Below are 27,654 nucleotides of genomic sequence, written 5' to 3'. Positions count from 1 at the left end.
CTATGAAGCACACATTTGGAACAAGTATGTCTCCGAGAGTCAACTTGCACAACTCGAAGTGTTCTAATCCAAAAAAAGTTCGCGCGTTACTATGCGATCACAGCAATATCCCGTAGTTTATGAGGAACGTGAATACCCACCTCGAATCAGGCATCCCATTCGTAAAGAGCTTCACGAATATGCTCACTGTAAGGTTCTCCCTTGGCACCCTACAATATTTTATCCCGTTGATTAAAACCTTACCCTCTCATTATTCGCGGTAGGTAACTAAATACGAAAATCCCAGTTGTAACTCAGGGTCTCTGTCGCCCGCAAAATCCCAAAAGTTTAAACTCACGCAACATCGGTAAAAGACCATTCGGACAACAAGGTTCAACCAAAAAAAAGTTCAGTTTAGCTTGATCTGTCGAAGACAGCACGTTTTACTTTTAATATTTCAAATAATGTTGTTCTATCTTCAGTCTTATGAGTCTCGTTTAGTAAGTCTCGTTTTTTTACTGCTACAAATTCTCTTTACATTTGTTGTTGAAACTAGCTTTTCTCATATCTCATTTAAAGTAATGGTAATTTGATGCACAGTTAAACATCCATTTTTTTTGGATAACATTACAACAAACTTGTCTTCCTCCTTTGTACTTTGCTGATTTGGTTAGAGACATAAAATTTTTCTCGGTCTAAATATCCTCCTCCTTTCGTGTAAGAGTAAAATGTACACATTTAAACGAAGCTCCGACCTTTTCTGAAATGAAATATAAAAATTCTGCATAGAATGAATATCATTCCTAGTTCAAACTAATGATAGAAATTCAATGGTAAAGTTAAAAAAATAGTTATTGAGATTGTAAACTTAATATTAATTAATAAGTTAAAATATTAGATTATATTCAATATGAAAGCAATGACGAAAACAACGTATTTTAAGAAATTAACAATTGACGATGTCATTTAATATAGGATATTAAGATTTTTAGGAGTCTCTACGTTTAGTTTTAAGTTTTTAATAAGGGAATAGTTTAGTGGGTCATCGGGCAGAGAACCAAATCAACTCCTTCAATTTCAATGTTCAATTAAAATTAAATATCTGATACATAATATGGTGTTAAAAAATTATTTGTGTCTCAGTTATTATTTAGACATTTTATTCAATTTTATTTCATAATAAATAATTTGTATGTTCAAAAATATTTCAATATTTTCACCTCCTGTAACTCTTTGGCTCCTAATAATCAGTGACGCCTAAATAAGTGCAACACGGATTGGTCGCAAGTTCCAGGAAAATGTGTTGTTCAAAAAAGTCTAAACGCATATTAATTTAATTAAAATTACTTAAAAGTACTGTATAATAAATAAATAATTGATTAACACAAATTTGTAATTTGTTTCAATATTGTAATTAAAAAATAACACAAATATTTTATAATTCTTGGTGTATATATATATATATATATATATATATATATATATATATATATATATATATATATACCATAAACCCTTTCCTGAAATAAATCCTTTTAAAACGAATATTAGAAAGAATGCCTATGGTTTAAGTAATAATTAAAATCAGAGGCTTGACTATTATAGGTTTAAAAATAATTCGTAAAAAGGCGTCATCGTTCAAAAAGTTGCAGAAAAACACCAGTTCTTAATAAATTAACCTAAAAATTACTTCCTAACCACAACTATTAAAATAGTAGTTTTTTAGTTAAATAATTAGTACTAGTTAAATAATTCTATTTTTTTGTAATTATGTCATATTAATTTTTTAAATTAAATAATTTTATTGATTTATGCTCTTTCACATCTTATAGCTATATACATATGCATGGCAATTAAAAAAGTAATGATATTAGAATAAATAGAATTACATAAGACCTTATTATTAGTATATTTTTAAGAAGCTAAGCGGATGAACCATTTGTAAGAAATAAAGGAGGAGAAATTCGAGCTGTCAAGGGTGGGAAATCAATTGGAACCAATAACGCTTTACGTTTTTAATTTCGATTGTCATTAATTGTGGGTGAGAATGATTTTTCCGTTGTCGTTTCCCCTCCAGATGTATTGCGATTCATTCGAAATGAAACTAATATATTCTCCCTGAGAAAATACTGCGAACCATAAAAATACTTTCGCTCTGTTTGTATGCAATATGGTTTCTCGGAAATGCGCCCGCTTTTCCAGACAGATCGTTCGAATTCTTCATTCTATTTTATATGCTTAATGTCGACATATACCTTTTGGATATCTCTGTCTTTCACTTCGTAGTTTTTTTAAGTTTAAAATACAAAAAAATGCTTTATTTTCTTAAGGGGTTAAACACATTTTTTTCATATAGTAAATAGGCATTTTTCATTACAGCTCGCTCAATTTTCAACTGTAGTTTATCCGATAGATTATTTGTAAAGATTTTTGAGATTAATAAATATTTATGTACGCAATAAATAATGCAACAGCAAGTTTTTGTTAAAAAAAGTGAGAAAAGCTAAAATTACAATTTTTGAATAAAGTTTATGTTTGTTTTCTTTACAACTCCAAATTATGTTTATTACAATATTATAAAATCAAGGTTTTTGGTCAATTCAAATAGTGGCATAGATTAAAGATTACGTGTATCATAACTTACTAAATTGAAAAAAAACCATTTACATAGAAATTATTCATTTTAAACTATTCATAACAATAGTTTAGTGAAAACATTCGTTTTTTTGTGTTTATTTGCTACAATAATAAGCATAAAAATAAACTAATAAATATTGGTATAAAAAAATTAGTACAAAGGCCAATCGCTGTTATTTGATATTTTATTACTAATATTTTTTAATTTGATTAGGTCTAGCAGAGAATTAAGCAAATGTTAAATTTAACAAGTAAAAATAAATAAATAAAAATATATTAGAAATTTACTTCAAAGTGCCAACACAGTATAACCCCTTAAATAAACTTAATAAAATAATAAATAAATGAATGAATACTGAAAAACAACAAGATCACAACATTATCGAAAATAACATTAAAATTCAAATTAAAAAATATTTTGTTTTTTGAGCGCTAAGATGGTATAACCTGTTAAATAAGCTTGGTCAATATTTTTCTGTCTATTGAAACAATCTTTAACGTATCAATTTTATTAAAATTAATATCAAAATTGAAATTAAAAAAAAATTAAAAAGATTTATTTTTGAGAGCGCCAAGATAACAGGTAAGGTAAAGTAACATTAAAACGTATAATCAGTCTTAAATTCTGATAAATCCTAGTTAGTAAAAGGAGACTAAAATGTAGGCAAAAAAGTTCTGTTTCTAGTTTCAAGAAACAATCGATGATCTCAGTATCCGTACTTTTCTTTTAAAGTGTAAACGTATCTAGTAGTAAAGTAACATTTGTTACAGTATAATAATATTTGATATAATAATAATCAACTAACTAATTACAATATAAGAAAAGAACTTTGAAAAAAATTAATAAAAATAAGATCAAAATCCTATCAAAATTAACGTCAAAACGTATAATCAACCTGAAAATCTGTATCAAAACCTCAAAATTGTACTTTGAGAAAAAAAGAAAAATATTAATGTTTCTGTGCCAATATAGTACAACCCCTTAAATAAACTTAATCTAAAAAATTAATAAACGTAAGGTCAAAACCTGATCAAAATTAACATCAAAACGTATAATCAGATTGAAATTCGATATCATTAATTTTATGGTTTCGCTGACCAAAAAGGAACGAAATTAATAACGAATTTCAATGGTCGAAAGTCAGATTTTGCGGGCGAGCACAATACGTATTTTTCCGGAACAAAAGAATATGAGAATTGACCAAATAATTACAGTCATTATTGGAAACGTTCGCTCTGTGGTAGCGAAAACCCGCAATAACAAATCATATGTAAGCTTTTACTAACAGATTTTAACTGTCTGCCTAATGCTAACATAATGCTCCGTGTTATGAGGGAAATTGGTCGCTGGTTCGTGATTTTAACGGTCGGCGTGGTTACGATTGCCGTTTTGCGGTTTTTACTTTTGCCACCCTACTTTACCCCCATCTACATTTCTAATCGTCTTCTGTCAGCTTCATTTCCCATCATTTCAAACTCACAAACTTTCTTTATTTAATTATCAAATAACCTGAATAATACCAAGTTTTCGGAAATGAAAAAAATTAAGGTGTGTGAAAAATTAAAGGATGTTAAATTTGGCGAATAAGCTGTATGCTTTTAATTATTTTTGCGATAGGTTTTTTTGTGCTGTATGAAGATTAAGGTGCATTATATTAATAGAAATTATAGAAATTGTCTGCTCTAAACCCTTTTATCAAAATTGTCCATGCTATTGTTCCAAAAGGTTATAATTAGGTTAATAATAAGCTAATAATAATTTGTCAGTGTTTTCTGTGTTGTTTCTATATTTAGTACACTTCATTATACAACTACATAGGATCTGCGATTCGTTGTGCGAAGAGTTGCAGCACTTCAGGGATAACATGGGAGTGTGGTTTTTCCTCATGTCTTGTTGCGAATCTCTTAATCTCCTCTATGACAGTAGGAATCGCAATGTCTAGATGTAATTAATTATTCGTGTAGTATCTTGGTGTATCTACAATACTTATTAGAACTTTATTCGAATAAGAAATACTTGTCTTATGTTCATGTTACTTCTCGCAGGACATCCCTATAACTGAATTCCACAGGTCCATATAGGTTTTAGTATTTGCTTGTACAGCATCAACTTATTATGTACGAATAATTTAGATTTTATTCCAAATAATCAATACGGTTTTTTGAATTTTAATTCGAGTTCTTTTCGTTTCTTTTTGGTATGCTCCTTTCAACGACGTTTTGCATCAAGATTCATCCCAAGGTACTGTATGGTGATTTGCACATAATTTTGTTTCTATTTTAATTACAGTTCTTTTCTATTCTTTCTTTTAATATTCTTCCCAAAGTACTTAGCATTGTTACTGTAATAGCATTATTCATATTTATTTTTATTTGAAGTTTCGTTGTAGATGAATTCAGTATGCGCTGATTTACTCTCGTTGACTTTTATTCTCCACGCCTGGGTTCACATATTTATATTATTACTTGCGTGTTGCAGTTTTCTAGTTGCTTTTTCGCTATTGTCTCTAATTGCAAATATCGAAGAGTCACCAGCAAATGTAGCCATAGTAACATTTAGAGTATATAAAGAACAGGGTCCTAAACATGGACTTGCAGTACACCTGCTTTTGTTTCTTTCAAAGTTGATTAACGTTTTTCTTGTTTAACTCAAAATATCCTAGCTGAGATGTAGGGTTGTTTAAGAGTATTACTTCGGTTTTTGTTGGCTTTTTCAATAATATTTCTGATTCTACATATCTAGTCATTGTTGAATTTTTACTGATAAAACCGAACTGATATGCAGGTATTAGTATTAATTAGATTAGTAAATCAAATTAAACCATTCTAGTGACATTTTTGAGTAATCATTCATCATCAACTTCAGTTGGACATCCCGTACGACTTATTTTTGAGTATTATTGATGTTGCAAAAAAAATAGTGAAGGTAACCATTATAACCAAATGTTTAAATTATTAATATATCATAAGTATTGAATAATATACTGTAAAGGCTGTAAAATATGATGTTTATTAACAAAAAATTATATTTTATGTAGTATTGAAAATAGGTGTATCATCATTTGTAATATCTTTCAGTTTAATAGTTAAAATAATAATATGTTTATATTTCATAATCATTAGGCTTTGAACCTAGGGCATCAACATTGAGTTGAAATATATTTTATATTATTACAGCATGTTCAAAAAAAAATTATTTTTCCTGCTATGTAGATATAGTACTGACACAAGAAATATAATTAATCTGAAATAATCACAAAAGTACTTTTACAGCCGGTGTGAAATATTTTAATCGCTATGAAAACAATTGAAACTGTTTTAAAAAACGTGCTATTTACTACTAGTTCTTAACAGAGACTTTGTATTCACATTTAAATAAAAATGTATGTTATCTATTAATTGTTAACACTGATAATGTATGTATTAGGTATAATCAATTGTGTTATGTATCAAGGTTAGTTAAAACCGGACAAATTTAAATTCTTCACTTGATAAAACTCTATTCAATATGATAATCTAAAGTCTACTACTATACCAACATCATTTATAATAATTTCAAATAGTGATTTATTCTTTCAGTAAAAATTACAATACTTCAATCTCATTATTGTGTAAAAATATTAATAACGGAGTTGCCTTTTATATTTCGGGATTGTGGTAAAATAGTGTTGCCACTTGGTAACTAACATTTCTAACGTAGAGTTTATTTTTGACGGTGTACTTATTCAGGACGCTTTAGAAGTATGAGTGATATTTGCACTGTTTACAATAGCCTGAACGAGAACTATCATTCATCATCCTCTTGGTTAAAAATAGAATTAAATCGTGAATATTTCGAGCAATTATTTTTTGCAACTTTCAGCATGGAATAGAGAGCAATATTGCAGAAACATTTCCTTTGGAAAAAGACATGGTTATTACATTAAAAAATCTATATTAATTCATATCAAATGCTGATGTAAAAAAGTTAATTTGACGGTCTGAGCAAAGAGACATATATATATTAATCGGCTTAGCGAAAATGTTAACTCCCTTTTTGACGAAACTGGGAGTACCGGGATACGTGACATTTGACACGGTTAAAGCTGATTTGGAGGAATAATTTTTAGGCCTAAAATTTTTATAATATACTCTACAAATAAATAAATTCCAATAAAATGCAACGCCCAAATCAAGTAACCAAAGATAGCCGTTAAATCGGTGACACAAGATAAAACAAATATTATAGGCTCTATTTTCATTGGACCTGGCTGATGCGCTGCAAAATCTTTTACGGTATGTAAATAAACCACGGACGCGTCATTTTTAAAATCAAAATCTGGCAATGCTGTACCGCAAAATGCCGGCATGGCAATTTTAAATCGGAATCTATATTTTATATCTAAGACAATATTAAAACGGACAGTGAGTGTGTTTAAACATTATTAACCGAAGTTATTAATTTTAAGCAGTATTGTTTGCGATTTTGTGTTACTTGCGGTTATTCCCGTGTTGTTGAAACTATTAAAGATTATAGCAAGTTTATACAAAAATGATTAAGAAATAGTATGATCGTGTAAAGTTACATTTTACATTTTTGTAGAGAGAACAAATTAATGTGTGGGCTTTATCAGACGGTATATACAGTTGTGAGAGAAAAACCCGACATATGCGGACATTTCATTAGAACAGATTAACAAAATTCGAGAATAACAAGAATCGTCTATGTTTACAAGGTATTTAGATTTTCCCAAGCAAGTTTTGATTTAATTTGATATTTGGTGAACACAAAACAGCTAGGAAGAATTGTACTTGCTTAAAACCGTCCGGTCACTGACCAAACTTTCACCATTCGTTCAATTACCGGGTACCCGGGTACCCACCTATGTCATTAGCGTACTGAATACAATTTTTTTTTCTGTGTAAACTGGCTATGCGGCATATGAAATAACTTTAGGGACACAGTTTATAGTCCTATGCCAATACTCGAGCCCAATGCTTGGAGAATGATAAAGCTGCTCCAATACGAGACATTTGGACAATATTGAATAGTCATTTAGCAAAACATTATAAGCCAACAGAATACCTGACAATTGACGAGCAACTTTATCCATACCGAGGTCGAACTAAATTCACTCAGTATATTCCGTCAAAGCCAGCTAAATATGGAGTTAAAGTATGGTGGATATGTGTTGCTGAAAATTCGTATCCACTTACTGGGCAGCTTAAAAAAAACAAGGTAGTAATTATGCTATCATCAATGCATCATAAAGCTAAAATTAGTGATAGTGCAAAGAAATTATTAAGTATTATAACTGGTCTAAAGCTGGAGTAGATACGATGGATAAAATGCTTGGTAGATATACTACAAAAAGGTCAACTTAAAGGTGGCCTCTATCATCTTTTTACAATATTCTCGATATTGCTTGCCTTACATCATATATTCTGTATTATGAGAATAATAAAATAACTGTTAAAAAATCGTATGAACGACGATTATTTTATCGGCAATTGGACAGAGAGCTATGTACTCCATTCGTTGAAAGTCGTTCGAATAATGCACAAATTATGAGGCATTTCTCAACGAAGGTGGCGAAAGAAGCGAACATTCAACTGGGAGGGAAAAGATTACTGGTGTATGCTATGAATGTCTCCATAGTGAATTTAAAAAACGTCGCAAAACTAGAAAAATATGTTGGTTATGTGAGAACCCTATTTGTGACGAACACTGTATTACAACCACGACTTGTGAAGGATGTACGAAATAATTTAATGTACTTCAATTTGTATATGGCACTGTATCATATCATATCATGTTTAAATAAAAAAAATTACAAACTATATTATCTATTATCAATTTAAAAGTCAAATTAACTAAATTCTTTAATAAGCAGTCTCTGAAGTGTGTATAAACCCGTTGTTCATATACATTAATCTTAGTGGGTATCGGGGTACCTGGATATCGAACGGGCGGGGTATCAAGTTTGATAGTTAATAACTTTTATTAATTAATTGATTGTTAAAAAATTTGACGAAAAATTGGTGTCAAACTACTTCAATTTAGGGGATCCAGGCGGCAAGAAAGGTAAGAAAAAAATTATTGTGTTATTCGGCCTGGTGAATTTATTGTTTTTCAATATATATATTTTAGGTGAGAAATATGGATAAAAGATAAAGATTATATAAATACTCAAAGGAAATAATGAAAATATGCAACAGTTACAATAAAACTAACTAAATAATAGATGACAAAGAACAAATAGAAGAAATTATGAATTAGTAATTTTGTAACATTTAAGGTATTGATAAATATTAAGGTGTTTAGCGATTAACGCGATAAGATATGTAGTTATATGACATTTCGTTCTTTGAACATTATTTTGTTTATTTACTTTATAGGCCTAAGTTTTGAAAATTCATTAGTTCATTTGATTATTGTAAATACATTCCTTTAATATACATTTATAAATTGTAAAAATAAATTACGTAATTGAATTCATAATTGTTTTAATATACATGCAAAAGTTAATAAAATAATCAGCTTCAAGATTGCTTTATCCATATATTTCCTGTTTAAATATATAAACATGTATTACTTGATATATTATTGCATATTTATGTTTATAACGTAAAGGTAAAGAAATATCATATATAAGTATATTTGATACTTTGAAGTTGTTATAATAGTTCTGAAAATAATCTTACTTATGATTCTTTTGTTATAATGTTCAGTGGTGTAACTAATCAACACTCTCTTGATTATTGAAACTTAATGAATATTAGATTTAATTAAATGCAATTTAAAAAGGTTAGTGACTGCTAGTTCTTGAGATAGTTTTCATATATTTAAATATACAGAGATATTACTTTAATTAATGTCATGTATAAAATATATTTCTGATCTTATGTTGAAAATATCGTCAAACCAGTTTTAAAATCATTTTACTTACTTAATAAATAATTTAACTTAATAAATCGTGCTCTAATTTCAAATAAGACTGTACTTTGTTTAGTACACAACCTAAATATCATTGCTTACATATTGCCTAAACATTATTGCTTTAGTTACAACCTAAATATTTTTGCCCATACACGCTTATTTTAAAATATAAACATAAATGATTTTAAATGAAAATTGTATAATGTCTGTGTCGCAAAACATTTTAATACCGTCAAAATGCGAATCCTAACTATATTATCGCAAGCCGTTAATAAAAGGAAAGAACCTCAACGCCCCTTAGGTAATAATAAATGAGTGTTAACCGCCTCCGATTATCACGAAGCACATCTAAAGATGCCGCCTCTTCTTGTTATTACAGGGTGGTATTTTTTTCCTCCTCAAACAGAAATCCGCGTCGAAAAATGAAAATTACGAAAGATATTACAAAAGCCGCTCCCTGGCCGCTTTATATAAATTTTCCGGCAATATTTTCCAAGGGGTGAAAAGGGCCTGATAAGTGAAAAACCCACCCTGATTGTTACTTTTTATTTCGGTTAAGATTAACGCTTTCCAGCCAAGGAATCCGCGTGGTAATTTAGAAATTGCTTAAAGCAGATGGGCGTCAAGAGGAGCAGAAAGAAGAAGGGGGAGGCAGCAAGAAGACGGGGAGGAATTGAATACTGATTTACCGTACGAACCATTAATGAATTGCTGATTATTCGAAACGGCATTTAAATGGATTCGAATTGCTTTCATATGTCTGAAGATATATCAACCAATTTTATTACTTACTAGTTTAATTGCTTTTTGTAGCATAATTTTAGAATAAGTGGATGATTATTATAGTTTTTAATCAGTTTATAATATTTTTTCTATTGTACAATTAACCATTTAATCATATATTTCCACGAAATGCGAATGGTAAAATAGTTTATAAATAATAAATAAATATGCAAAATTAAATATATATTATTGGTTTAAATATTTTTAAATAATTATCCATTTTCTTTTTTTAAAGATGAAATAGAAAACAAGTAATATATTTCTTATAAACTTCCTATGTAAATGTGAATAATACAGTGAAGCATGTTGTAGTACGCCGGTTTTTACGAGGGTTACTATTTATATTTTGAGCCTTACCAGTACTAAGTGTTGATAGGCTCCATCTAATGTTTCCAGTATGAAGTTTCACCTTTATTTCACCTTTATTACCTTCTTCAGAACCTTTTGTTATTTGAACACCACTTATATTGATTGCAGTGACATAAACATTTTATCTCTTTTTTTAATATATCCTGCTAGTTGAAACAGTAATCTAATAATCTCAGATTTTCATCGGTAGATATAGCTTTAGCTGAGTTATGTGCCCATTGATGCCATCCTCATCTTCTGTCTGGGAAACTTGATCTGCCTACTAAAAGGTTAATTTATTGGTCTAGTCTGGCTTGATAGTTCTTGCTATATGACTCAATTTTTTTCCTTCACTGTTCGCAGATTCAAATCTAGGTACACATATTTATTATTTATGTATTGGAATATTAAATATAGTTTTCATCGGTTTAATTTGAAACTTTTCTGGTATTTCGATGTTATTATGACTGGTTGTGTCCCATAGCTGTATGCCATACGTCCATACAGGCTTCAGTATAACTTTATAGATGAAAATTTTACTGCATGCTGATATTTTTGCTCCGAAGCTTACAGTCTAATTAATCCCATTTGCGCCAAAACATGAGTGGGTATAGCTATGGGTATGAGTGGGTACACTTATGGTACTCCTGAGTTAATTTCGTACATTTGAGAAGTGTCAGAATTATACGTTACTTCGTAGTATATTTTTTCAAGATAAAATTTTAATAATAATAAGAAAGAATGTGGCAAAGTTTTTTTAATTTTCTAGCTTGGCTAATAATAAGGAAGGCAACAATATTGTTTGTTTTACAGCGCTCTACTCTCTCTAATGACGTCAACTAAGAAATGCACTTGCTTGACGGTGGGTTGATATTATATTTGCTAGATGTTCTCGCATTCCATTTAGTACGATCTGTTCTAGTAGCTTCCAGCTACCGGAAGGAGATTTGTGGGTCTGTATGATGCCACATCTTGAACTGGTTTTCCTGGTTTCAGTATCATTATTACTTGGATTAATTTCCACTGGCTTGGATAAAAGGACCATCTTAGACATGCATTGAACATAACAAGTATGAACAGTAACCCTTTTTTGAAGATGCTTCAAAAGCGTAGCATCAATAAGATTGTAACCAATATTAGTAGTAGTCAGCCTTGGGCAATAGTATGACGAGCAACAATAAGGTATTGTATGAATATTTAGCTGACAAAAATATTTGTTCACTTTGGATCCCGCATAATTTGACAGAAACTCAAACAGATAGTCATGTCGATTTGTACAAATAAATGAACAATAAATACACATAGCGGTGCATAAAATTATGTGTATAGCATCTACACAAGTGACGAATATTAGATCTATGCGTATGAGCCCCAATCAAAATAACAATTCATTGTATGGGTCTTCCAAGACCAAAGATCGCCTGTTTTTTTTTCGGAAAAATTGGATATGTGATAACCGCGACGTTAGAGCAATGTAGAGTGGCGAATTCTGAATGATATACGACCATTTGTTTACCAGAAGTGCGTCGTGAAATACGGAAAAGGAAGCAGCAACGAAAAGACATAGTTTATCATAACACTGCTGAAGCAACTACCTATTAGGACGATCAAAAGGTTGAATTGATGGATCACTGAAAATTGGTTCAATCGCATGCACAAGTGTGCTGACCATCATGGATAATACTTCGAAAAACAATAAAGCCATTTTTGTTAATAAATTAATTCGTCTTTTCATTATTGAACTCAAAATATAAATATTTGAATCAAACAAATCTTTAAATAAAATTTCCACTATTTTATATAAAATATTTATTCCTTAGTTGATTCAAACACAACTAATAAAACAATAAAAATAGAATAAAATGAACCACTTACTTCTAAATCCTCTATTCTCTTCGTGAATTCCAGGGGAATCGGTGTCAGTTGTACGAGAATGATGTTCACCATCTTCTGACATCTGAGCATCTAAACTTTCTTCCTTTACCGAAGCATTTTGAGGCTGTGGCGATAAGGAAGTACTGGCTGGTGAACAAGAGTCAGTACCTCGCGGACTTGGTCCCAGAATTCGTTCTTCCGTCGGTGAGAATATTCCTGTAAATTTTCTTATCTATATCTGCGAATCTGGCGATTATTTTGACCTTACCATGATTATGACTGGAATGAATCCCCTCGGTTGCGGTTTCGATTTTCAAACACTTCGGTGGAGCGAAAGCCGAAGGTGTTGGGAAAGATTTCAAGTCGGCTAGGGGCCGAAATGCACCAGAGCCCAGAGAGAGCCCAGGATGGAGAAATTGAGGTTGAAGATGGTTCAAAATATGTGCTGGTATTCCACTATAAGCTTCCATGTGTCGTAGTCCGAATGTTGATGCCGAAAATGGCCGATGTAATTCTTTTTGAGCTTCAGACATCACAAACTAGAATTAAATAACGATATTGAGGAATATTTAATATGTCAAAACTAGTAAACATTTATTATAAATTCGGTGCTTGCATGTACTTTGAGTATCAATGTAAATAACTGTTAAACAACTTAACCTAACTGTTCTAAAATCGATAGTTTTGACATCTTTCTACATAAAATAACAATTTTCCATTTAGTATTATAGAATTATTCAGTGAATACATTCTTGTATACAGACTTTTGTTATTGTATTACATTTGTGTTTTATTTGAAGGAATATAATGCCGAAACCAATCAAACACCCATTGCTGCATCATGTCCCAATTATCAGTTTTGGTTTCAACGATTTAAAAATGGTAATTCTGATGTCAATGACAAAGAACGACCTGAACGACCAACAAAGTTCGAAGACAATGAATTGTAACAATTATTGAGCGAATACCCAGCTCAAACTCATTTTCAGCTTAGCAATTAAATCATCAACAGATTTACAGACGCAAAGTAATCCTCTTGCATATCAACATTCGGCCACATGTTGCAAGTTCTGCCTCACCCAGCATACTCACCAAATATAGCACTTTCTTATTATCATTTGTTGATATCGCTGCAGCTTGACTGGAACACTGTTTCAAAATGCTGAAGAAGTTCGAAAATAGAACAATGATTGAGTCAACTTGGTATCGCACAGTTGCCAGAAAGATGAAAGAGTATTATGGAAAAAAAATGATTGATATATATTGTACCAATTTTTCCCTATAAATACCTTTTTAAAATTAAAAAGACTGATCAAAATATATGCAAACACCTAATAACTAGGCCTCGATATAAATATCTAGTTAAATAAACCATAATGTTATTAAGCAACTAATATATTTCCAGTCACAAAACGACTAATGTAGATTTGGGTTTAATTAGCTATTTTTATCTAATCATTTCCATTGCCTTCTGGTTATGGTGTCCTACCTCATATGGCCCCGTATTGATAATAACATGGTTTTATTATGTCTAATACAATTCTAATGAGATATCACTGCTGTTATGCCAAAAATATCTATTAACTGACTCCATATGTATATACGGTAAATACATTCACCGAAACGGTATTTATCTACATATTTACTAAATATGCATTATTTAACAATGTTAAATCAGACTGTATTACGATTATGTAATACTTTGTTGAATAATCGCAAGATTATTGAAGTAAAACATAAACGGATTATTTATTTTATTAAATGTATTTCACTCCTTTCAAGCTAATCCATTGAGTTTTGTTGACATAGCTGTTGGATCTGATTTTTGGTTTAGTCTTGAAACCCTTCATCGATTTGATTATAATCTCTTCAATAAACTCGGAAAGCCAATGGGAAGAAGTAGGAAAGTATGTTATCATGATGGGCTGGAAAGCAAAACCCATCATTTTAGCCTTTTGAGATCAAGAGCTTCATTCAAACAAAAAAGAATTCATAAGAAAGAAATACATATTATATAAATGTTACCGTTATATAGTTGTCTGTATTTTCATTAGTTCATTCCATCGTACTTTTTGATATCTACTGTTTTTGTTAATTATTTTTGAGTGCTTTAAGAGTTTTACGATATAAAACCCGTTAAACAAAGAATGGTATACCAAAACACTGAAATTATCACAGAAACCCTATAGTGAATCGTCCATGAATAAACCAAAGTCATATAAATGGTATTCTAAGCCACAACGGTCAAAAATTTCTGGCATAATCAAGTTCACCTAATATGATTCATAATAACTATTTCTTCTTTGGAAATACAAAATTACCACTTCAAAATTACAAGGCAAGTACAATGGGGTTGTAAAAGAATCTTTCTCTCCATCTATCCTCATCCTTGTGGTGGAGAGACTTGAAGACAATGAAACAGATGCTGATGAAAATTCCGTATATTTTTTATATATAACATATTTGATGACACTAATAAATATTTAAGAAATTTTATTTCAAAGAAGTTCATTATATTAGTTCAGAAATTATTTGATTCAATATCTATTGAGATCGATTAAGATATGACAAAATTAATGTAATTAATATTAGGGAAATTTAATTAGAAATTAGAAAAATCGCAACCTTTTACAATGTATGTGTAAAAATGTGTTTTTATGCTTTTACTAATAATTATAATTATATTGTGGGAAAATATAACAGATATTAAATAATTAATAAATGTTACTCTATATCCATACCAATAAGTAAAACAAAATTTAAATATTTTAGTGGTAAAATACATATTTAAAAAACGTGTATTTTCCTACATAGAATTTAATCATATTACTAATACGAAATCCCAATTAACAATACGCAAAACATAGACTATTTAAACGTCAGCTAACTCATATCTTACATCACGCCTTACTTTGAAATTTTGAGAAATGAATAAACAATGGAGCCATATTTATAATTTTGAAATGACAGAAATAGAAAAATAGGTACATTTTCAAGGAATTTACTTGCAATAATTTTCTATCCTATTTAATAAAAGAAAATTATTGAATTTTTTTAAAACTTAGGTACATAATTCCCAACTTCAAAATTAATTGTCTAAATTGGTAAAAAATTACCCTATATGATATATAGAAGGTTTTCCTAGAAAGTATGTAAGAACATTGAGAATTAAAAGTTATAAATAATTCAACTTAGCGAGATTTTTGTAAATAGTTTTAGTTCCTTACTATTCTAAGTTTATAAGATAAATATAATTTAGTTTTTTAATAAAATGGTATAATGTTGTAATGTTATCATAATGTTACCATTTGAACATCAAATATTAAAACATAGTGAACTCTTTAAATTAATTTTAATTTTGATTACTTAAAATTTATTTAATAATATAAATGATATTAATGTTGATAATAGCCTGTTTTAATAAAATTTTGCTATTCTAACTGTTCTAATACATTGGTAAATATATTTAAACTAATCTGAACCATTTTTTGAAAGTTATTATGTAATATGTGTTAGCTAACTTATAAGTTACATAACAAAACCTTTAAATTACTACACAAAACCTTTAAATTACTACACAAAACCATATTTAATACTAATTTATCTATGAAAAGATATATTTCCATGGTCTTATTTTTTTTAATGGGGTGTTATATTAATGACACACGATATTCATTTACATTTTATATTAATAATATTTTTTTAACTATATATACCAGTGCTGTAAATAATATTATAAGGAAATCATTATAAATGGAAATGAAGTTGTTTTGATTGATAGGGTGGAGTATTTACTGTATATATTAGTTCCAGCGTTGACTATATAATTAAATAATGTTTTTATCTTAAATTTTGAACAAGGAATAATGAGTTGTGACCTTTGTTTAATATAATGTGACATTGTGGCTAATTTATTGAACATGAAAATCATTCATACAGTTCCTTTTTAAATGTATACTGTATGATTTTGATGTAACGTTATAAATAACACTTACTTGTGGATTGAATGGTCGTTGAATTCTTAAAGCATCCTGTAAACCGCCGGCGGCTTGCGAGAAAACCACCAAAGCTGGTGAATTTAGATGTCCAGAACTGGGGACATACGCCGAATTCTCCATTACTATAAGAAATTGAACTGTAAGGTCTCAATCATAAATAGAATATGTCAGTGGTGGTGAGGAAATGTGTCAACTACTCGATCTACACATCTAACATCGAACAAGCACATTAATCCAAAAACAAAATCACAACGAAAAATAAATCAAATATGTAATGTACGTTCACTGATAATGTGTTCACTACACAATTAAATTTTACCTGAACAAGAAGTTAAACAACTCACGATATCGCGAAAAACGAAGGACCACGAAATTTAAGCAACGGACATCAACATTTCACTTTGCTTCGCGATTGCAACTGACAAGGAACGTGCCCCACTCTGACGGAACACGTTGTTGTGGAATACGCAGCGTCGATTTTACGCGCATCATGTGAACTTAACCGACACCTCCTAACCAACCAAACGAGATAGGAGGATCTTTTGGCTGAAAACCTATAATCATGTCATTAATTTTGTTGTTTTACATTTATTTTTGCTCTCACCTGCTTTGAGCGGCTGCTACTGAAAAAAAGCTCGGCATGCTGAAACGGTATTAATCACATTGCTGTTTGTTTTTTTGGTTCGGAAAGTTGGGATATGTATTTTTTTTTTCGTTATTATTTCGAGACGTACCGAATTGAAAGAAAAATTCGTGACAAGATATGAAGGAATTATACGTTTATTGACGGCTCTTTTCTGACATAGCGCCTGGTATTTCATATATTTTTATATTTCATAATGGTATATGAAATGGTTTTCGATAAAAAAAATGTATTGAATTTTCCTCCAGATATTTTTATAACGGATATTACGGTAATATCAAGAATTTTTTATGGGGTTCTAAATAATTAAAATTCATTAAAATTAGTCAATTTTATATAAGAAGTATTAAATATTTTATAATTTGCATTAATTTTTTTTAAAAACTTGCCTAAAAAAACGTGCCTTGTTTAAACTGCAATTAAATATATTGTGTGCAGTATATTATAATTATACATTACATTATATTATTAATATATAGTGTGCAGTATTGTATATTGTGTTAATATATTAAGTGCAGAAACGCAGCATCACTTCTTATCAACTTACCAAAAACAAATTGGTAGATTTATGGATTTGTGGACATCGTTCTTTCGAGATGGAATCAGTAAACCGTTTAAAAGATGGGAAAAGTAGCAACTATCGATGGACAATACTGTAAACATAATACATTGTACCGAATTTCACAATAAAACTTCAAATTTTAAAAAGTATCCTTTAACACTAATTTGTTGGCCTAATATATAGAGAACGTCTTGGGAAATATCAAATAACAATAGCAAAATCTTATAATAAATAAGCTAAATATTAAATATTAGATTAGATATAAACAACAATTACACATATCATATTCTGAAATTCAAAAAAAAAATGTAATCAAATTCGACCAAAGAAGCTAGCTTGAATTGCAATTAAATATATCCAGTTAAATGAATGCTTTAAATAAAAACAAATAAGAGTAATTAACTCTTAATAAGCCTGATATTAACTTTAGGAATGAGAAATATGATCATTTTCAAATATTCTTAATTAAAAAAAAATTATTCTTAAAATTCAGCAAAAGAAACCAAGCTGACTTGAATTGCAATTAAGTGTATTCAGTATAAGGAAAGCTTTGAATAAAACAAGTGAGAGTAATTAATTCTTAAGAAAAAATAATTAAAATTTGATTTATAGGTTACTAAATAATTAAAATTCATTACAATTAGTTGATTCGTTATAAGAGGTACTAAATATTTTATTTAAATATATCAACTTTACAAATTTACACAAAAGTCTACCATCTTCTATAAATGGTTCACTTTTAGAAACAATAAATTTAAATAATTAAGTCTTAAATAAACCAGACATTAACTACCACAAATAAATGATTAATCATTTTGGATAGAGATTTTGGTTCGAATTTCAATTACGGATATTCTATATACGAAACATATTAAGGTAAATTAAATAAGAATAATGAAATCTGAAATAAACTTGTAGTTAATATTATATAAAAAAATGTCACAATTTTCAAATATTCTTAATTTTAAAAAATATTCAAATTCATCTGAAAATCTTAATATGAATTACAATTCATTGCGATTCAAGACATATTGTTGTATTATACTTTCATCAATACACAAGCAAGATGAGTGTGGAATAAATACATACAGTATGTCACTATACAAATTGGTATGGTTTGTATCACTTTAATCTTCTGATTTCCAGCTTGTTGCTTCTACGTTGCTGTGATTTAGTAAACTTATTTCATGTTGTATCATCGTGCTATAAGAAGTGGTGTAATCAACCGAAGAACAGAACTTTGTTTTGGCAGCCTTGGGTTATTGAGTTAGTTTAATGTTTTAGTGCAACCCAATATTTGTACCCCATAAGTCCAAATAGGATACTTGAATTAGAACAAATAGGAATGACTGAGAAACCAAACTGTTTTACTTTTGGTCAAGTGGATAATTCAAGTCAGTCGAGTCTTTGATTTTGAGTCTGATCTGCCTTTGGTTAATGTTGTAATATTCTATGTATGAAAGCAACAATTTTGAGAAAAATCAAATATCAATAAATAAGATAATAAAATGAAAATAATCAATTACTAATTTAAAGAAAGCTCAGTTGATTAATTATTTGAAAATTATTGATATGAATCTTGATAAAAAGTAGAATAGAAAAAATAAGAGTAATTAATTAATTTAGATCTATTAATATTAATTATTATTTTTAGCACACTGTGATGAGTCCTGAATGATCAATTTTGCTTGGTCTTCATTTCAAAAAGTTCTGCTCACTAATACTCTTATTGGAAGCATCATGTTAGACAAAAAGCAAAACATATTAGAACCAAAATAAAACAACTATACTGGTTAGTCGGAAGATACTCTCAACTTGATCTAAAATAAAAGAGGTTGATCTATAATACAATTATAAAGCCAACTTGGACCTATGGGGTGCAAATATGGGGTTGCACTAAAAATTCAAATAAACTAGTCATACAACGCTGTCAAAACAAGGTTCTTCGATTCGAAGAACTGCACGATGACCTGGAAATCAAATGGATTTGCGAAGTTATCCAAGATTTCGCCTTGAAACACGATAGAAGATTACTTACTAAATCATACTAACGTGAAAGCAATACAACGGCTGGACAGCGCGCAGGTTGTCAGGAGATTGAAGCGAACAAAACCATACGAACTTATATAAAGTGTATACATTTAGTGTAAACTATAACTATAAGTTAATAATTAATAAATAATTATAATTTTATAATTGAGGAATACATATGTATACATATGTATTTTCTCGCACTCGTCTTGCTTGTTAATTAATCCAAGTACATAGGAAAAGTCGTAATAAATTAATTGTAAATTAAGATTGTACTAAGCGTATCTAATAAAGATGTTATTAAAAAAAAACTAATACTCTTACAGTAGCAAAATGTAGTGTGACATAAAAATACAATAAAATACAATGCTTGGATTTTATGGTGCTTTTACTAAACTATCTCATATGTCTTCATTTTTAAGAGTTTCTTCATACTGCCTCAACGTCCACATTCTGGTAATTCACAGTCGATTTAGTAATATTCATGCTTCTAAAGCATCAAAAGTATTGCAAATTTTCCTAAGTAATTTATTGTGGAACCTATATCTACTTATAATAAAGTAACTTTTACTGATATATCAATTGTGTTTGCTTACGTCACAGAATATACAATAACAATTCGGTTAGACATATAAATCACACCATTTTTCAACATGATTTCAATAATTACACAACTTTTGTTATTTGCAAACTAATATATTAAAAAAGAAAATCAGAAGAAGTAGTAAAAAATAATTTCGTTGTAGATAGTGATGCTAAATTCAACATTCTAGTGGCCCGATACAGTAAGATGTTGGGAAAGTCCACAAAATAGTATTGGAAAACAACAGTGTACTTTATAAAAAAGTTGAACGAAATAGCTAACACCATAAATATATCAGAACATAGTGTATTTATAATTTTATATGAACATTTCAGCATAGTTAAGTTGTTTCAAAAGTGGAGCTCATATTTAGTTACATCGTGCCAAAAACAACGACACATTGATGATTCACAGTGCTATCAAGAACTGTTTAAGTTAATAAATATTTAATTATAATTTTTTCCCCTATATTGCTATATATAAGAGATGGTTTCTTTAGTATACCTACTAAAAGGCAATCTAAATTGACTACTAACAAAACCCCTACAAAATGGTATCCAAAAAGTCTTAAAGGAGAATTTGTTGAGAATATGAATATGATAAAATATGTTTTTCCTAACTAGATTGGATATTTATTCAGTGATTTGTTATATTCAGTTGTTTCTTAACTATAAATTCAAATCTCCACTGTTCGCTAGATTCTTTCATTTCCGTATTTTTAATATATAATTTCTATATATTGTATCTCACCCCTATGTATCTTTGATAACAAACTAGTTGGTCTAGTATTAACAACAGTAATCTGTAAATATTATTATTCATTGTTTTTTGATATTATGTAAAAAACATATTTTCACCGCATTAAATAATTTTATATCTTACATGTTAGCCTTTTTCTACCTCTAAATAATAAGAAAATTAAAGCATTTAAATGTTTCTAACCCGTATTTCTAGATATTTTGGAAGCATTTTTCAATCTATTCGGTTAATACATCATCCCACTATACACAGTCTACTTTTTCTATTTATGACACATAAATAGTCTCATCTTAAAAAATATAAATTATAAAGCAATTCAACATCAAATTTGTTCCTTTCATCTCGTATATTTTAGGGCTTTTATTTTAATTTGAACATAATTCAATGTTGTTTATGTATTATGCTGAGCATAGAAATACATTCATTTTGAAACAAAATACAAACGGTATATTTATTTTTGAAGCATTTTGCTAATATGTTTTCACTCTAATAAAGAACTGTATAAAACCCATTTCTGTTTGCTCCTAATGTTTTTAAGCGATTTTTTGAGTTTTGGTAATAGCAAGAAATCTGACAAAGCTAAGCAATTAGGGGCACTATAGCACTTCATTTTTTAATGAAAAAGTTGCAAAGAACATGTATAAGAAGGACCATCATGATATTGAAACTAAGAGTTATCGGACCATAATTCAGAACGAATGACTTAATACATAAACGAAGCTTAAATACTACTCCTTGAATTTGACAACTTGGTTCATTTGAAGAAATTCATAATAAACAAAACCACGATTTTTACGTCTTACTATCTGTTAATCACAGTATTCCATTAAATGACGAATGGCTGATTTGGTACCTACAGTGATTAAAACGACAGGACGGTCCTCTAACTGCTACGGTAGTCGTTAGTTAGTATCCCGCAGGGCATGTATGTACTTTATGTCAACGTAAATGTATAAAATTTGACAAGGAATAATCATCCTAGTAACGCCAGTAATCAAGCTGGGTATGACCGGATGTCTTCAGGGATGGTCTCTTAACTGGTCACTGGCAAATTAGTAGGCTTAATGCCTAGGACCGTTGTTCAAAGCCTCATTAAGAAGTAGGCCCAATCCAGGTAAACCCTGGTCTATAAAAATAATGACAAAGTAATACAGTTCATTAAGTATAAGTATTTAAGTTAGTTTAAGTATTGAATGTACAAAATAAAAGATACCAAAAATAGGAAAAAGCAATAGACAATATCTTTTAAAGTAATAATAGTTATTAACAATAAATCGATTGTTAAACCAAGCTGTAATATTAGTTGTAATGTGCTAATGTCGCAAATATTTAAATATTAGCATATCCAATATATTTATATTATTTTATAGCAAATATTATATATAAACAAAATTTAATTTTGTATTTATTTAAGTCATATTTTGCTTTTTCCATTAAATATAACATATCGACATTTTTTATTATTCTTTTTATATTATCTATTAGTTTTTCACTTATTTTTGATTTTTTCCTTTTAATTTAAACATGTTTTATTTAATTTTAGACGAAACTTAACTATCTCCATTTAATTTGTATCAAAATGGCAATCGGTATTATTAAAAGTATTTGTTATAAAGGCATCAATTATAGAGAATAACAAGTCATTTCCATTTATCAAAATAACTTTTCACGGAAGTTGTACGACACATCTTGTATAACCAATCAAAATATGACCAAAATAAATTAAAATATTTGTTTTAGCCAATATACATCCTGTTTCTTTTGGTGTAGTCTTTGATTGAGCATCAGTAATTATTATAAATAATATACAAGTTAAATAGGCGTCGCGGAAACAACATGGCCGCTAAAAATTGCCTTCGACCACCCACCCTTATTGAAAGTCCTTATAATTCTATATTTTTTAAAGTAAAGTAGTAAATATATTACATTTGTTGTTTAATTATAATACAACTTTTTTTGTTTGTTTAAATGTAACTAAACTTAATATGATACTAATATTAAGATATTTGTCATCTAATCATTTAATTTTTAATAATATATGATAAGATATGATTTTTAACCAATAGCCGATATATCCAGAACAAAATATGTTTATTTTTTTAAAAAAGCTGCTGATTTATTCTTTTTATAGTCTTAATCTGCTTTGTTAACTTAATATTCTTATTATTTCTTATTATTCACTTATAATTATAACAAAAGAGCATGATCAAATTCAAACTTAAATAACAATCATTGTATAGGAAATATACTATCCATATATACGAAATTGTATAACAAATATTATATAATAATTTTAATACATTTTTTCTAAAACACCTATAATGGTATATATAGAACATGAGATGATTATTTTCGTCAGATTTTAGGCTCTTTCCCATAAACAATTACAAATATACATAACTACAGCAAAAATTAATTGAACAATAATTTTTTCATAATAATACATTATAAATATATTTTAAAATTCAATATATTCTCTCCTAGCAAGTATCCATCCGTTATTCCATCCCTAAAGTGAGAAATTGTCGAAAATCTGCCTCTTCCATAGCACTCTTCGTTATTTTTCCGCAATTAAATTTATGAGATTTTTTAGAAGAGTAGCTAAAAATTAAAGGGAGCTAAGTACGGCAAATAGAGTTTAATTTAGTGATACTCGTAATGCGTTTTTCAGCTGTGGGGAATGTCTAAATCATTTTCGACTTTAAATCCAGACCTTTCGTAGCAAACACTGACATCTACCTGGTTCAAAATTTTACAATAAGACCAGGCGCAAAATGTGACACCTTGGTGAGGTGACGCAGTGAGGGTGTACGCGGGATAAAACTGCCATACGCTGAAACCGCGCAAATACGATTGCAGTTCTCGCTTCGCAGTAGAGCTGTTCACAATAGTAACAGACCAATTGAAAAGTTCCCGGCCTACCATATTAAAACACATTTTTTTGGCAATTTTTTTTTATTCAACATGATTCCTTTCAAGGGTGATACACTGATTATAGCGACCCTCCAATTTTTGGAAACAATTTTTGTAGTACGATTTGTCCTTTGCTTCAAAATAGTCCTCAGTTTCGGCGATCACCTCTTCATTCGACGAAAATTTCTTCCCAGCGAGCATTCTCTTGAGATCTGAGAACAGGAAATAGTCGTGGGGGGCAGATCTGGAGAATACAATGGATGAGGAAGCAATTCGAAGCCCAATTCATGGATTATGCCATCATTTTCACTGACTTGTGACACGGTGCATTGTCTTGGTGAAGCAGCGGCCGTTTTTCGGCGATTTCGTCCTTCAAACGGTCCAATAACGCTATGTAATAGTCGTTGTTGATGGTCTTTCCTTTTTCAAGGTAGTCAATGAAAATTATTCCATGCGCATCCCAAAATACACACGCCATAACCTTGCCAGCCGACTGTTGCGTCTTCCCACGCTTTGGAGCGGCTTCATCGTGGCAGTCCACTCGGATGACTGTCGGATTGGACTTCGGAGTGAAACGATGGAGCCATGTTTCATCCACTGTCACAAATCGATGCAAAACCTCGGGTTTATTACGCTTGATCATCTTCAAAAACTGCTCCGAAGCATCAACTCGTCGTTGTTTTTGATCAAAAGTGAGCTCGCGCGGCACCCACTTTGCACAGCGCTTTCTCATACCCAAATATTCGTGAATGATATAATGTACACGTTCAGTTGATATCTTTAGAGTTTCTGCTATTTCATTCAATTTCAATTTACGGTCATTCAAAACCATTTTGTGGATTTTTTAATGTTTTCATCGGTAATAACCTCTTTTGGGCGTCCACTACGTTCACCGTCCTCGATGCTCATTTCTCCACGACTAAACTTAGCATACCTATCCTTGAGGGTTGATTTTCCTGGGGCAGTGTCCGGAAACTCGGCATCAAGCCAAGTTTTTGCTTCAACGGTATTTTCCCTTCAAAAAACTATGTTTTATCAACACGCGAAATTCCTTTTTACCCATTTTTTTTTAAATAACAAAAGTTGCTTCACTCAAAATGCTATAATTCACCAAACTAATAACCCGACAGCTGTCAAATTTATACACGCATCTTTTGAGGGTTATAGCTAACTAAAAAATGTATGGATTTAAAGCCAGTAGTGCCATCTATGTGTCAGGGCGGGGACTTTTCAATTGACCTGTTAGGTTTGGTAAAATGACAATTGAAACTTCACTAAATTCATTCAATTTTTTATTTTAATAGAGATTTTTTTAAATACATTTTTAGTTAAAATTACTAAACTGGAATTTAGTTCTGAATCTGATTCTAAAGGCGAATTCAAATCTGAGGTAGTATTGTTTATCTCCCAAATGGCTAGCAAAAAGTAACTGAGAAGTTTGTTTTTGAAGACCCCCGGATAATTTACTTTAATTAAAGAATTTAGTCCTAATGTAATCTACATGACTTATATTGTATAAAGTTTGTCGAATCCGCACAGCTTCGATTAATTCTACTTCCATTTTTAAACTCCCTCCGTGACTTTAGTCGAAAAACTGCGACAAAAACACTGCGTTCGGCAGTATCACGTTAGCCAAAACGTTGCGAAGCAATAGTGCGCGGTATTTATTGTTCTTTAAACCCACAAAATCCCGCCGTGACTCAGGCTGCGTCACCTCACCAAGCTGCGTCCTATTTTGCACGTGGCTTAAGAATTTTAGTTACGCATTAACGAAACAATACTCAGAATTTTGCCGGCTTGGTGGCGCAGTGGTAAAGGCGATGGGACGGCCCTCCTACTGTTGCGATAGCCGCGGGTTCGAATCCTGCTGGGGCATGGTCGAAAATATATGTTTGTGATTGTTTAAAATTTATGAATGTTCTAGGCCGGGGTGTAAAATCCGACAAGGAAAATGATCCCAGTCACGCCAGTGATCAGGCTGGGTAAGACCGGATGTCTTCTGGGATGATATCTAAAGTTGGTCACTCGCCAGTCGGTAGGCTTAATGCTGAGGACCGTGGTTCGGAGCCCAAGTTAAACAGTAGGTCCAGTCCAGATAAACCCATAGTTGGTAAAAGGAGACTTTAAAATACATTTTTAAAAAATACTCAGAATTCTTTTAAACATTTTAAAATTCGCCTTCCCATGTGCTTTTATATCCATAATTAGTATATGCAGAAAACATTATGCATACAGCTTCCTGGAGCCCATAAATTCAGCGAAAATATTAATCCCCCTCTCTAATAAAATGTCTGCATCAAAAAATAAAATTTAGAAACTAACATCTCTATCGTACTATCTCGAATCGTCTCTTACAGAACACAAAACTTTTGTAAGATATCACTTACACATGAAAATTGACAAATGAATAACGCTTAATCTTTTTATGAATTATTTTATTACCGAAATATATAATAAAATCTAAATAATCTTCGAAAATCTATACAAAAGTACGAAACCTGATATGAAAAGAGATATTGGGATTTAGACAGACGATGTAGTTTTTATATTGACACATCTTGGTAATAATAATAATCATAATAATCATAGCCCTCAAAATTAATTCACAATACTTATATGTAAAAATCGTAATGATTTTGTTTTGTTTGAAAATTACATTTTTTGAAAAATATATCTGAAGGACTTTATTCCCAGAAGCCAATAACAATTAATTATTAAATTTCTTAAAAATAAAAATAATTATAAAGTACTGACTAGACTAAAGCAACACATAATAGTAACATTTTCATTTTTATATCAAAATTATAAAATCTAATTACTATTATTAGTCCTATAAGAATATAGTTTGCAGACGATGTAGTAATTGCTTAAAGATATGAAGAAAATGTTATATATTTATTAGCTTTTTTTATTGACATTAGGCCAGTTATTTCACATATTGTTGTCCTTTTTGCAATATTATTAAGATGCTAACATACTATCAACAAGGTAATTATATATAATTAAATTATTTTTGATCAAGATATAAATTGCATTCCGACAAAACATTCCACTATGTTGAAATGTTGTAGGAATATGAGATAATAATTTTGCACGCATCCCTCTTAAATCGATCAGAGAATATTAATTATTAATTATACTAGTATAAATGAAATTAATTTAAACATTTTACTAAATGTACTACTATTATATATTTAACGTAATACTATTATAAAACTAATTAGTTTTATAATAGTTAGTACAAAAAATATTAGTTCAACTTACTTTTATCATTTTGTATTTTGTTAATATGGATTGAATAGAGATTGCATATATAAAGAAAAGTTGTTTTAAATTAAAGTAATATAAAACAATATTTTAGCAAAATTAAGAAACCAATACTTTGCCAGTGCCCCCTTTTGACGTTATCTCCAATCATACTGAACAGATTACTTGAAATGTTCAGGAGAGCCATCTACACAAATCATTATCATATGTAAACTATTTTCGACCAACTGTAATTCAGAACGTGTCTTATGTCAATCCCCACTTTTCGACCGGTTTATTGTTTAACCAAATTTAAAAGAAGTATTTTGGCTGATAAGCAAAATTATGTTACTCTATATATTTCAGACGTAAACTAAA

The 27,654-nt window shown here is 29.8% G+C and overlaps 1 protein-coding gene across 5 annotated transcripts in view; it reads right to left on the bottom strand.

Annotated features, from left to right (window-relative positions):
* Positions 1–16,946, bottom strand: part of LOC143197612 (E3 ubiquitin-protein ligase Rnf220) — a 169,299-nt gene extending 152,353 nt beyond the window's left edge. For 4 of the 5 annotated variants that reach the window (XM_076406164.1, XM_076406168.1, XM_076406166.1 and 1 more), the window contains exons 1-4: positions 16,859–16,946; positions 16,537–16,661; positions 12,810–13,080; positions 12,542–12,757 (exon numbers count right to left, since the gene is read on the bottom strand). In XM_076406164.1, the coding sequence (XP_076262279.1) occupies positions 12,542–12,757; positions 12,810–13,080; positions 16,537–16,659 (610 nt within the window). In that variant the 5' untranslated portion in view covers positions 16,660–16,661; positions 16,859–16,946. Of the gene's footprint in view, positions 1–12,541; positions 12,758–12,809; positions 13,081–16,536; positions 16,803–16,858 lie in introns of those variants that run through there. The other variant, XM_076406165.1, reaches the window with a different exon arrangement.
* Between the last annotated feature and the right edge of the window lie 10,708 nt (positions 16,947–27,654).

This window comes from Rhynchophorus ferrugineus, unplaced genomic scaffold (assembly GCF_030347505.1).
Source record: "Rhynchophorus ferrugineus isolate W39M unplaced genomic scaffold, kcgeb_rfMv2 rfM5, whole genome shotgun sequence".
In the NCBI taxonomy this organism is placed as follows: Eukaryota; Metazoa; Arthropoda; class Insecta; order Coleoptera; family Curculionidae; genus Rhynchophorus; species Rhynchophorus ferrugineus.
The sequence above is the reverse complement of the archived record's forward strand: the minus strand, read 5'-3'. Positions and strand labels throughout refer to the sequence as shown.